Source organism: Dipteris shenzhenensis, chromosome 17 (assembly GCF_047967505.1).
Source record: "Dipteris shenzhenensis isolate YYH24624 ecotype China chromosome 17, Dip_SZ_1.0, whole genome shotgun sequence".
NCBI lineage: Eukaryota > Viridiplantae > Streptophyta > Polypodiopsida > Gleicheniales > Dipteridaceae > Dipteris > Dipteris shenzhenensis.
This window is the reverse complement of record NC_141612.1, coordinates 45,178,189-45,192,543: the sequence shown is the minus strand read 5'-3', so window position 1 is coordinate 45,192,543 and position 14,355 is coordinate 45,178,189. Positions and strand designations below refer to the sequence as shown.

Here is a 14,355-nt window from a genome sequence, read left to right as displayed (position 1 = left end):
ACGAAAGAGGAAAGAGTGTAGATAGCAAAAGGTCATAGAAGAACACCCGTCACGTCAAACTTTAATTATCCAAAACTAAAGAGTACAAGGTAGAAGAACCTACACCTAGGACTAAGTGTCCTAGGTGTCACATAGGACTAAGTGTCCTATGGGGCCTAAAAGACACTAACACTATAAGTGTCTTTATTTATGCCTACAAGGCACATACCATGGCCTATACGGCATCACTAGAACCACCAGAGGATGGCCTACAAGTCGTGTCTTCCCGTTAGTGTCTTGCATTCTGGAGATAAATCCTTTGCTGCGAGGGGAGTTGACCTAAAGCAAGTAAATATCCCATGTTTTTCTACACTGTATCAGAGCCCAAGGTTGCCATCTGGAAAGCAGCAAAAGAAGAAGGCTTCTAAGGACGATGGGGACTCAAATAAAGGTGAATGCAGGAGAAATCCTTACGCTCTCCTACAAGGAGTAGGTCTGCACCTAGGTCTGCTGACAGGGACTGTTGCCCTATTTGATGACCATCAGGGGCTCCCACTGCTCTTCACTGCTCCGAGCTGCAAGCTCAGCACACTAATGATACTTGGTACCCCCAAGTGGGACTCCTTATATGGGAGCTCAATGCCCCCATACCAGCCAACCCCTGCACAGACTGGCCAACCAGTCCGTCAGCCACCCAATCTGACTGTTGTACTGCCAACCCAGACCGGGCCTCTGCCGACCTGCCACATGGCATGCCGACAGGTCTGCTGCCTGTTTCCTGCTCCGACCAGCTCTTGCCAGTCTGCCGCTTGTGCAGACCCGCCCTGTACCTGCAGCCTTCCATTCATGACCTCAGCAGCCCATCCAGACTGCCTGTTGCTGACGCAGCACCTGTCTATACCCAGGGCCCGCACCACCTCTGCACATCCCTCTCCCCAAGATCTCTGCCAGCCTCTGATGCTGGCCACCTTGAATCTAATACAACAATGTACTGCCTTTGTGGCAGCCAATCTGCTTCCCACATGGCAGCCCTCATCACACACTCTCAGTGCCATCTCACACTGTATGTCATCCTCCCCCATGTCCTCCTCATGTGGGGGCTCACAAGTGGGGAGGTGACCCTAATATCCCAACACTGTTATGGGCAAAGTTTGACTCATTCAGGCAGTGTAACTATTTTACATTCTTTGGCGAGCAAAACACCTATTTAGCTTTAAAAGGGGGGAAAGAAAAGGAAAAGGAAACAAGCATTATCTTTTTTAGACCACAATGCAATGCTTTCTTAACTGTGGGGACGATAATAGAGCTTTGCAATTTTAAAGCACCCATAAGATGAGCTGCATTTGAATTCTAGGAAATGGCAACAACAAATCCTTGCTTGCAAAACAAGAGAGGAGCAATCACAAACTTCAATACTATTTCACAGGGATCTCCATGAACTTGAAAACATTGAGGATTGACAGCCTGTCCAACGCTATAACACCAACTATCATGGAGAAGCACATGGCATCAAAACTTAGAAGATTCCTCGTTTTATGAAGACATACTCTTAAGGGAAAAAATTTTAGATGATCATCGCAAAAGCATGCACTATAATACTAAAAATATTACCACAAGATTTAGATGTATAGGACTGCAGTATGGAGGTGGCAAAATATCATCTCCATGAAGCTTATCCATAACAGCTTTTGCTGCTCCATAACTACAAGGGGCAAAAAGGTTATTAAAATCCCTAGGTTGATCCCTTGTTAAAAAGGAAAAGGAAATTTTGCCCACCCCCAACAGGTCTTAAAAATTTGCATTTAAAAATGAAGTGCCTTCTATTAGAAAAACCAATGGTCTTGGTAGGTTTGATCAACCTAAATCTATAAGAGAAACAAAAAATTTTGTGATCCACCATTCTAAATCAAACAAATAGATGCTCCCAACCTTTGGTGTCTAAGAGAAGATTAAATTATTTGTCTTTCGATTTAGGTCCCAAATCAAAGTATTGAAGCAACAGATTTTACAAACATCTTTTAAAAAAGAGACAATTATCCATTTGGATGAGGGTAATCCCTAGATTAAAAATGCATGTCATTAACTCCAAACAACCTTAACATGTTTTAAACAGCTGCTTCTCTACAACCTGGTTGCTTATAACATCCATATTTTCACTAGCATTGAAAACTCTGGATTCAAGATGATTTGTGCATCAACTGCCACATTCAAATGTTGAAGGCACTAAAGGTTTAATCACATTACACAAAGCTAACATAGATCCACACCTCCTTGGGGTCGAATGAAGATAATACGTAGAGAGACATTTAGGAGAGCCAAAGATTATAAGCCAATCCCCAATAACAGCAACTTGAGATGCAGCTTGGGGAAAAAGGAGGAAATTTTATTCCCAGAGTAAGGAGCTCCATTAGTTTGAGCGAAGGCTCTGAGAGGCAGACAACGTAACCCACAGTTGTAATAACAGAAACACAGAGTTAATTATTTCCCCAATCTTCGTACCAGTGTCAATTGCACATATACTTCCCTAAGGCTAACATTTTGTGGGTTCCTAGTTTCCATTATGTTGCTGGTCTTTACGTTTTAGAAACCATGTGAAGGATTTGTCCAATGAGGTATCTCATTCTTCAAACAACCACTGTGTTATACAGCCTTTTGGTTAAACCATTCATCACAGTTTTCTTTTAGCTGCCACCGTCAATATTTGTAACCGGCCTTCAGTTTCCTAAAGGTCAGTAGACCATAACTTGCATTGCATATTCATTACTCATAGCCACATTGCATCATTTCCAACCACTTAACTTTAAACAATACCACTTAGAAACAATTGGAGAAATAACTGGATGGAGGCTACAAGACACCACACTGGCCCCAAACACTTGGCGCCCCTTCCGTATTTATTTATTTCTTTAGGAATGAAATTGGTACATACAACAAGGGCTCACCCTTGTGCTCTGCCCCACGGGCTATTTCCACTGTCCAAGCCAAACTTTGGCTACAACCTGCATTCCATCCTAGTGCACACACTAGTACCCAAGTGCCAAGGCAAGGCTAAGGCATTAACCATTGTCCATGACCAACTGTAAAGGTGTCCAAGCATTCCACAAAGCATCCAACTTACTCAACCAGGACTGGCAATCCCACAACCCACTGACCAGCCTCTCAAGGTGATCAAGCTTCAACGCAGATCTCAGACTCAACAAGTGACCACAATACAGGAAGATAATCCACACACTGCCCCTTTGATTACACCCTCTTTGACTGCGTGCCCAATCACTGCCTGAATGGCCAAGAGGGGCTTCCAACAACAAATGGAGAAATAACAAGCTTCCAAAATCACCAGATGCAATCAACATGAAAGGGATAGCGACAAGAGAACTCAAACCAGCTTCAACTGATTTCAATCCAGCTCTGAAACACCTCCGGAAGCAACAGATCCAGTGTGGAGACTAGCAGGAGGAACTGGCAGCTAGGAGAGGGTAAGGAAAACTGGGAGCTCAGAAATGTGAGAAGAGCAAGGCTCATGGGTGCACAGGCTTGGGCAAGCGAAGAAGGGCTAAACTTCCATGGCAGAATCCACCTGCAGTTTGGAGTTGACCCATGCAATCAAAAACACCTCCGGATGCAGGCAGCTGCCTCGAGGTATGTGCAGCTGTCTCGGGAGGTGAGCAAGCATCAAACCAGGCCCGTACAACAGCCTTTTGGACCCCGTACAGCGTGGAACATAACCGTACAACAGCCTTCAATGGCCGTACAACAGGGAGCAAATCCCTACAGCAGCACTAATGGCCCATACAGTCCATACGGGGGCCTTGAATGTAGCGCCTCCGGATGCAGGCAGCAGCCTCGAGGTATGTGCAGCTGTCTCGGGAGGTGAGCAAGCATCAAACCAGGCCCGTACAACAGCCTTTTGGACCCCGTACAGCGTGGAACATAACCGTACAACAGCCTTCAATGGCCGTACAACAGGGAGCAAATCCCTACAGCAGCACTAATGGCCCATACAGTCCATACGGGGGCCTTGAATGTAGCGCCTGCAGTCCGTACAGCCGTACGGACTGCCTCGAAATGCGTGGATATCCAAGAATTGCAAACAGGGAGCTTGGAAAACGTGCCAAGCCTTTGACCTTCAAAAAACGTAATGAGGGGCTGCCACGTGGCCCCCTCATTAAAGCTCTAACCCTTGCAAACGAATGGAGCATTGGTTTGCCCCTCACAATAAAATCCTAACCACTTCTAACCAATGAAACACTGGTTTCTCCTTGGGCCCAACATTTAGACCCCTCTAAACCTTGCCTTGCCCCTAGCAAGTAGGCCTAGTGTATGCACCTAGGGACTTCTGGACGTGTCACTTCCTCTGGGCTAGTCCCCTAAGCCAAAGTTTATCACAATTCATAACTTCACGTCCCTGTGACATACCCTCCTCTTAAAACAGCAAACTATGAAGTTTGCTGCTATAAACATAAACCACTAGCAATGATGATATGGTCTAGGAGAGCGCGCGAGTCCATCCATATATCACTGCCTCATCCATGTGGAGTAAGTAGTACTATCATCATAGAAGTCCCGTAGCAGATGTATTGTCAGCAAACAATATCTCGAGTGAGAGATGAAGAGATGAGTGGGATAAAAGAGGTGCATCGTGGCAAGGAGTGAGAACACATGAGATATAGAAATGAGTGTTCCATTGATTGTGAGAGAGGTGACTCTCTCTTATAGAAATGGGAAGAGGGTGGCCTAGATTATAGGCACCTTCCCTACATCAGTGGCAAACAATCAGCTCCTACATCAGTGGGACTGGCCTAAATCAAAGGAACCTCCCATGTGGGGGCCTTTGGCTTACATCATCACTTAGGTCACACTCTAGACACATCATAGCACTAGGTGTGTCTCTACAACATACACACACACACACATGTGACTCCCCTAGATGCACACATGTACCTTAGAGCAAGCCCTTGACCATAGTTATCCCAATATACCCCCCCTCACGGGTTTGCCTCTTGCAATGTCAAGGATACATCTAGTCTCATAGTTTCTCATGCCATCTCATGGTTGTCACACATGGCCATCTCATGGTGGTCAAGAATAAATCTATGTCTAGGATCTCATGCTAGCGAAGGTGCCCAAGGGTCAAGGTTTACAAAACTGGGATAGACCAAACATATATCATATGGCCTACATCATATGGTGACCAGACATGATTTACAAAAGACAAAACATATGGCATTCTTTTTGGAGTACTACTCCAAGCAGAGAATCTCAAAATATGACCAAGTGATGATAAACAAAAATTCAAAGACAAGTTGCTCAAAAGGCAAAGTCCTTGTCTTCTACTACAAAGTTGGATGCTTCTTTTGCTGATGGAATTCTCTCTTCAACCAGATATGCTTCATTTTCCTTAGAGTTGTAGTAGGAGCCATTTCTCTCCTCTTCCAAAAGAGAAGCTTCAATATCCACCAAGTTGGATGTAAAAGTGTTGCTATACTCTTCATCTAGAAGACTTTTGAGTAAAACTTGTGCACCAAATATCTTTTCAAGTTGCACCCAAACTTCATGTGAAGTCTCACACACATCTATGTGATGAATGTATGAGTCACTAAGTCCCAATGCTGTGATAGCAAGGACCTTTTCATATTGGACTATCCATTGTACTTCCCTTTTTTTTTCCAACTTCTTGTTCTCCATAATCTTCTTGAAGTTTCCAAGTTTTATCTTGGTACCACAACATATCATCTTGATCATGTCACATCTAAGCTCATCACTTAATACAATCTTTTTAGACATCAAGGTCACGGTAGAGCACCCAATGAAAAGTGAAGATTTTCTATATATGTCACTTATGAACAAGAAAGCACCTTTGGGCAACTCCTTCACCTTCTTAAGACATGATATTGAGTAGGTCTTACCACTTGATATATCATTCAAGGGCAATGTCTATACTCTTACAACCAGTATCTCTCAACACAAGTCACCTATCTTCAATATGATAACTATCCCTTTGCAAATGGCACTCAAACATAGACAATGCAAACATCATCACCATAAATGACAAGTACCATGACACTTGTGGAGCCCATTTCGGAGTCAATACTTAATCAAACAGAGATCTATTAGTGCAGCCAGCTAAACAGATATAGAATAAAATTTTTGACTGGTCAAACCTCTAGGATGGTCAAAGTTTGACCATATTTTGACTGTTTTTCCCAAATTGAACAATCTGAAGCTGGAGGGTGCAATTGAGGCTGTAGAGAAGGGCATTCAAGGGGCTTTCAAAGACGAATGAAAGGCCTAACATCAGAGAAGATCCTCAAGAGAGGATAGGCGAAAAAACGGGCTGCATTGTCTGTGGGAATCCCACCTTTTTTGACTGGTCTTTTGCTCTGTTCTCAGCATTCTGTGGACCATTGTCCACCAAAGTTAGTCAGCACCCTCCCAGCACGTCCTTAGAGGAATTGACGAGATATGGCTCCAGCAGGCTGAATTGCATGAAATTTCGTCGAGTAGTCTGAGTGTCGGCACGGGCAGCAAAAGCCTAATTGTGCAGATCCCAACGGTGAAGACATGCGCCTTAACTAGATAAAGCTACAGTATGAAGCGTTCTAAAAGTTAACGGTCGGATGTTGAGATATGGCACCTCCAATGGTCAGGCCATAAGAGAGCTCAAACAAAATGAAGGTGATGAAGAAGATGAAATCTTGGGTTCTAGGTGACTCTAGGAGCTAGGTAGGATCGACCTTGCTCTGATACCAAATGAAGAGATGAGTCATCATGGCAAGGAGTGAGAACACATGAGATATAGAAATGAGTGTTCCATTGATTGTGAGAGAGGTGACTCTCTTATAGAAATGGGAAGAGGGTGGCCTAGATCATAGGCACCTTCCCTACATCAGTGGCAATCAGCCCCTACATCAGTGGGACTGGCCTAAATCAAAGGAACCTCCCATGTGGGCCTTTGGCATACATCATCACTTAGGTCACACTCTAAGAGGAACTGGCAGCTAGGAGAGGGGAAGGAAAACTGGGAGCTGAGAAATGTGAGAAGAGCAAGGCTCACGGGTGCACAAGCTTGGGCCAGCGAAGAAGGGCTAAACTTCCATGGCAGAATCCACCTGCATATACCTAGATGAATCCAGGAACATTCCCAAACTCATCCTCTAAAAACACAACATAGTGCAGTTTCAATCTCATGATAGTCACTCACAAGGTTGAAAACCATAAACTCCATCATGCATAGCAAGGACTAGCTACTATGGCAGAATCCACCTGCAGCTTGGAATTGACCCGTGCAATCAAAAACACCTCCGGATGTGGGCAGCAGCCTCGAGGTATGTGCAGCTGTCTCGGGAGGTGAGCAAGCAGCAAACCAGCATCAAACCAGGCCTGTACAACAGCCTTTAGGACCCCGTACAGCGTGGAACATAACCGTACAACAGCCTTCAATGGTCGTACAACAGGGAGCAGATCCGTACAGCAGCACTAATGGCCGGTACAGTATGTACGGGGGCCTTGAATGTAGCGCCTGCAGTCCATACAGCCGTACGGACTGCCTCGAAATGCATGGATATCCTAGAAATGCGAGCGGGGAGCTTTGGAAAACGTGCCAAGCCTTTGACCTTCAAAAAACGTAAGAAAAACCATCCCATAACGTTGAGGAGAGGAGAAAGGAAAGGAGAGGTGGTAGGTAGTGCATGAGGGGCTGCCACGTGGCCCCCTCATTAAAGCTCTAACCCTTGCAAACCAATGGAACATTGGTTTGCCCCTCACATTAAAATCCTAACCACTTCTAACCAATGAAACATTGGTTTCTCCTTGGGCCCAACATTTAGACCCCTCTAAACCTTGCCTTGCCCCTAGCAAGTAGGCCTACTGTGTGCACCTAGGGACTTGTGAGGAGTGTCGCTTCCCCTGGGCTAGTCCCCTAAGCCAAGTTAGTCACGGTTCATAACTTCACATCCTCGTGACAATATTCCACGACAAATCCTTAACATTCCTTAAGACATAAAGCAAAGCCCTCATAGTTCAATTCGTTGGGTAAATGGCCGGGTGCTATGTGCGAGGAGAAAGTGCTATGCGCGGGGGAAGTTAGGCAGATTTGGGCTAACAAGAAATGCACTTACCATGGCAAAGCAAATATGAAATCACAAATGCACTCTGGAATGTAAGCATTGAAAAAAGTTGATGAATACTCCACTACCACCAAACTCTTAACTACTCTCACAGATCTAATTGCTAAAACCAAAACCGTACCTTAAGCAACAACTCCTTGGAGGACAACAATCAACCAATCTTGCTCTTTGCTTGGGCAGTAAACACACTTTTTTTTTTTTTTTTTTGTGGGAAGAAATCTTTTATTGATGTAGAAAAATTACATTCATAGTTACTTCAAAAAAGACGAAGTAACTACTACTCAACTGAAGATCTCAGTATAAGCTGTATATACATCCTGATCAATCAAACGAGTCTGAAGACAATCATAAAAAGATTGTTACAGAGATCGTTTGAAAAAAAGAAAAGATGAAAAAAGTGGATCACCAAAGACTCTATGATTTCTGTCCATCCATAAAGTCCATAGTGTCCAATAGCGCACCCATACAAAAAATAAATCAAAACCCTGTCTCTGTGGATGAAAGCCAAACAACCAGAAAAATCCGCCAAAAATAACAGTAGGAAATCGCTGTCGAAGCCTCTGTCTGATAAGAGCAATGAGATCAGAAGTGTTTGGACAGGACCAAAAGATATGAAACACTGATTCAGTAGAGTGCTGACATCGGTGACAAACAGCTGAAGCTATATGTCTGTGTGCGAGTAACTGTCCGGATGGAAAAATGCCAAGAAGAACTCGCCATAGGAAAAGCTGTTGTCGTAGAGGGACTTTGTAATGCCAAAGAAGACGCAGCCTTTTTCTCCACCACTTCATTAGGCGATCTATATGCCAAACAGTATTTGCTTTGTGGGAAATCCAAGGCGGAGGTAATAACACTTTATACAGTGATGACACTGTGATATGTGAGAGCTTCAGAGGACGGGCATATAAGGAAGGAGAGCATAAGATCCAATCCTCAAGCCGATTCTGAAGTTCCAAATGGGGTACCGACAAGTACGGTTGGAGCATTGTTGAAATTCGATGCCATAAAGGGCGATAATGAGCTCCCAAGCCATATTTGCGAGCAGCCATAGAAAAAGATAAGATTGTGCCATCATCCCGAAGTACATCCGCCACAGATGAAATGCCTTTGAAGGAGAGAAAATAAGAACGTCGGGGTTCTTGTAGGGCCAAAGGGGGGGTGGAAAACTTTAGACCAAAAAATATTCTCTACCCTCAAGGAGTTGCCCGAGAGAGAGTCCCTGCCATGCCATTCCAAATGGGATAGAATATGTTTCCAATCAAGAAGCAGACGAGAGACAAAAGGGCATCCTCTGATCTTGCCTTGGATAGAGCCAAATAAAAAATCCCACTGAGTAAGCTGCCAATGCCCAAAGGCAGGTGTATGAAGATGTAATAAGAGAGAGCGAATCATGTAAGCCCAAGGCTGATCTCCTTGCATAAACTGTATCATCATTTTCCCTCTGTGAGCAAGTAAATGCATTTGAATATCAAGAATGTTCAGACCTCCGTGCATCTTGGGAGAACAGAGACGATGCATAGAGAGTAATCTGAGACTTTTCTTGCCATGTTTTGAACGCCAGAAAATTTCCATGATAGCTGACATAAATGAAACCAGATCTGCCTTAGTGAACATGGTGAGAGGCAGATAAAATTGTATGTATGCTATCAATATGGATTGCGTGATTCGCAGGCGAACATGTAATGGCCAAGTTGCAAGCTTCCAATATTCAAGTTTTGCCCTTAATTTTGCTAGCACCCAATCAGTTTGTTGTGAGCGGGTGAGTCCCCAGCCTAGAGGATAACCAAGATGTCGAATAAAATGGGAAGTGGGGACAATTTCTCCAGGCCACAGAAGGTGGTGCCATTCCTGTGCATGTAATGGCAGCAATTTTGATTTCTGAAAATTGACCCGAAGGCCAGCAGCCAAACCATATGTAGTAAGAGTATGCATAATCATGGACAAATCAGCCCGAGTATTTTTTGGAGTAAAGAATGAATCATCAGCATATGCCTGAGCAATCATGCTGCGACTACCAAGGATCTCCAAACCGTGTAACTGATCAGTGTCCAAAAGGTGATCCAAATATTGAAGCAGTGGATGAGTGGCTATAGCAAAAAGTAAAGCACTCAGGGGACATCCTTGCCTGACAGAGCATGCAAGAGTCCAGGATGGGGAAATATCTCCTGAGAGTATACAGGCAGCTTTACTATCTTGATATAGCCAAGTGATGAGCTGCTGCATTTTTGTGCCAAAACCCAATGCTTGCAGAGTCGATGAAATAAAATCCCATTGAATAGTATCAAATGCTTTGGCAATATCAATTTGCAGTAACAAAACATCCTGCTGTGTATATTTAGCATATTCAATCCCAATGTAGCATTAGCAATGTTATCGGTGATGTGCCTGCGCGGGACAAAGCCATATTGAGCAAGATGCAACCCATCATGTAAAATCCCCTTTAGCCGATCAACAACCATTTTGGTGGTGATTTTGTAAATTACAGGCATAAGAGTGATAGGTCTCCAATCTGCCAAAGACTCACAAATTTGTTTTTTGGGAAGGAGCTTAACAAGACCTCTCTTCCATGTGTCTGGCATTTTCTGATTTTGCCACGCAGCATTCACCATACATAACAAAGAATGCTTCAAAATAGGCCAGTAGGCTAGAAAAAACTCTACTGTTAAACCATCCCATCCAGGGGATTTCCATCTGCCACATGATTTGATCGCATCTGACAGTTCCCTCTCAGTAAAAGGTTCCTCCCATTCCAAAGCTTTAGGAGGGGAAATGATAGGAGAAACATGTTGCAACAGTAAATTTCGTGCATGTAAAATCTGTTGCGAGAGAGGAGCTGCAGAGCCAAATTGCTGCGAGAAGTGATGCACAAAAAGGAAGCAAGCTGTGACCGTGAGGTAGTCCATGATCCATCAGGCATAAGCACTCTGCAAATTTCTGTTTTGATTCTCTTCTGATGTAAACTTTTGAAAAATTCTTTGGAAGAGCAACCTTTATCTGTAAAGGCTCTTTGTCTTGCTCTAGTCTCCCATTTGGCCAGTTTCCTTTGATCATTTAGTTTTAGACAATGTCTGGCCTGGCATAGTGTTGTTTGCTCATGCAAGGACAAAGAACGGTGATGACTGAGTTCAGTGAGGTCTTGACAAGTAGATTTGGCCTGAGCAATGGTTTCCCTCAGAGTCTTCATGTAAGACTTGCCATAAACTCTAATCACCACTTGCATTTTAGAAATAAAAGTATCCCAGGCAACATCAACATTTAGATGGCTGCTGGAGGAAAGACAATGAGCTGCTTCAGTAACCATTGCCTTGAAATCAGCATGTTGCAAATAACTATTGTTGATGATGAGATGTCTTCTGTGTGGCAATCTATCATCTGGCACGTTATGAAAAGATAACCGTAACCATAGTGGTGCATGGTCTGAATGCACAAAGGCATAGTCAATCCACATTTTGCATGTGAACTCCCCATTTTGTTGGGGCGCAACACTATACCATCGATCCAGACGTGCCTGATAGGTTGAAAGAGCATTATGTTGAAAAGTGTAGCCCGGTGACAAAGGCTGCAATTCCTTCCAAAGGTCAACCAGATCCAGATGTAGAATTAGTTGAGACCATGCATGCCTTTCAGGAGATAACATATGATCGTGTCTGGAGGTGTTGTCTCCTTGTTGTGGAGCATTATTGAAATCACCACATATGTAGGCATGATATCTCCACGGATATTGTTGCATGGCATCCCAAATTGCAGTTCTTTCTCTAGAGGACTGAGGTGCATAAACTGAAGCAAATTCAAACACCTCTCCTCTAATAAGACATTGGAGAACGAGCCATTTGCCTTTATTGTCATTTAATGCAATGATAGGTTGAAGCTCATGTTTGATCAGAAAGACAACCCCTGAGAAAGAGTGCTCCCCAGCATAAAAAATATCATATCCACAGTAGTGTCCTGTCTTGCCTGCATACATATGTTGGTTGTGTTCTTGTAAAGCCACTATGTCAGGCTGAAATCTGTTGATGTACAGCCACACAGATTTCCATTTCCTACTGTCACACATGCCCTGGACATTGAGCGTGAGACATTTGATGTGAGCAGTCATATATACAGGTATTTATAGTAATGTAACAACTATGTACAGCAGCAAAATTTTTGAGGTCAGCCTTGCATTTCTATCTCAGGGTCGAGACCTCGCGCCTGAGAAGAAGTAGTCGCCTGAGAAGTAGACAGCAACGCAGCAACCTCTTCTTCAGAGAAGAGTGTTCTGCTGGCTGTTACTGCAGCCCATGTAATCCCAATTCCTGTGTTTATCTCTGGGGTATTCCCGCTAGAAGAGGCACCAGTCCAAGTGCGGGGGGGTGGAATTCTTCTAGCAGAAATAACTTTTCTTGGACTCTGCCAGCCATCAGTTGAAGGTTGCTGTCCTTTGGTCGAGGATTGAATGACAGGAGGTGAAAGTGATGTGAGATTCCCATTGGGAGCCACTGGAGCTTTGCCTTTATCCTGACTCCCAGCAGGCTGTCTACTGCTTTTATTTTTGCTGACCACTGGAGGGTTTGAGTTTCCATTTGGCCGTGGTGGGCAAACCACTTTACCTAAAGATGCTGCAATTTTAGGCAAAAGCGAGGCCATACATTGGGGGAAATCAACAACTTCGACCCAAACCGGGCATCTGTGTCGAATTAAAGCCTGATAGTCTCTTGTGGGAGACCATGGCAAGACATGCACCATTTGCTGCCCAAAAAAAAGAGGTGAGTGTTCTAAAAGCATTTGTCTGTGGATCTCATCCACCATGATCACCTCAAAAAAGCCTCTGGCCGCATAGTGTACTTTACGAACAAAAGAGCCAGCCAATGTACGTGTCAACCAATTGCCTATTTCTGCAGCAGGTGGCATTCGGCCTGGAAAAAATAAAATGACTGCATTCTTGGCATATTCTCTGACCGGATCCAAAATTTCATCGACCTCAACCATGAGGCCAACTGAAGGAACCGAGTCTTTCCACTCTTTTCTAGTATCTGCAAATCCTTCATGCATTATATCATATACCAGTTCAGCCTCAAGAGTCTCATGTATCGGGTCATGCTCACCCTCAATTTGCTTTTGTTTCTTGTAGGGAGCCGTGCGCTCCTTTTGAAACGTTTTTTCATATGAATACTCTGCCATGACTTTGTGAAAAGAGAGACTTCTAAGTGAAAATACCTGTAAAAGGGCAGTAAAAGCTAAAAAAACCAGTCCCAAAGGAGGTATTCACAGGAGGTCCACCAGAAAGGATAGGAAGAGTATAACGTGGAGAAAAAACAAAACAGATAGGAATGCAGGATTTTAGGCTGGAACACAATATGTTCGGAGAAGAAACACGGAGCCCAAGAAAAAACTCCAAGTAGTTGTACGATTGGAAGTGGGGGAGCGTGCAGGATTGTACGGATAGAGCTGTACGGAGGGAGCACGTATACGGGGCTGTACAAGGGGGCAGGTGTACGGTCAGAACGGAGACTACACAGCAGAAACAGAAAACTAGAAACGTACGGACGATGCACGTGTGCCGTACGACTGTACGGATGAGGCTACACAAGAAATTTGGGGAGCGACAAAAAAAAGACAGCGAAACACCACGCAGGCAAATCTAGGGAAAACGTGTGCGCTGTACGGAAAACCGCCGTACAGGCTGTACGGGTAACCGTACTGGTTGTACGGTACGGTACAGGGAGGTTTCGTCAATGCTGCAGGAGGGCTTGGCTTCGACGATCACACACCTTTGGCTTCGACGATCACACCTTTGGCTTCGACGATCACACTAGGGCAGTAAACACACACAACAGAAACAGCAATCCTTGCATGCACACATGCACAAAACTGTGTACGTATGCATGTCATGCAAAGCTTCTTTATTTCTCACAGACATGTATGTTTTGCAAAACTAAATGCAGAAGTGTGATCATGAAGGCATGAGAGACAAAGGCATCAATCCAACATTGCCTTTCTATATGAGAGTGTTCTCTTTACTAGCCATGACTATTAAAGGGCTGACCTGACCAGCTGAGTTGAGGTCGGCCAAGCCAATAGTTAAGGATGCCGGTCGGCTACATGTGGCAAGCAACTAGCTGACAAACAGCTAAATGGCCACATTGCAGCTTGGTGGGTGCTTAAGATGACACTTGCTCATGCCTTTCTCCTGCATCTGTTTTACCTATGTTTGCTATGTCTGCAACAATATGCTTTCCAATGTGTGCCAATCATGGTACAGCCGGTGCAC

The 14,355-nt window shown here is 44.2% G+C and overlaps 1 protein-coding gene across 3 annotated transcripts in view; it reads right to left on the bottom strand.

Annotated features, from left to right (window-relative positions):
* The window catches only part of LOC147892178 (uncharacterized), a 180,536-nt gene that overhangs the window by 144,385 nt on the left and 21,796 nt on the right, over positions 1–14,355 (bottom strand). For all 3 annotated transcript variants that reach the window (XM_087388266.1, XM_087388268.1, XM_087388267.1), the window contains exon 3: positions 1,591–1,681. In XM_087388266.1, the coding sequence (XP_087244392.1) occupies positions 1,591–1,681 (91 nt within the window). The remainder of the gene's footprint in view (positions 1–1,590; positions 1,682–14,355) is intronic.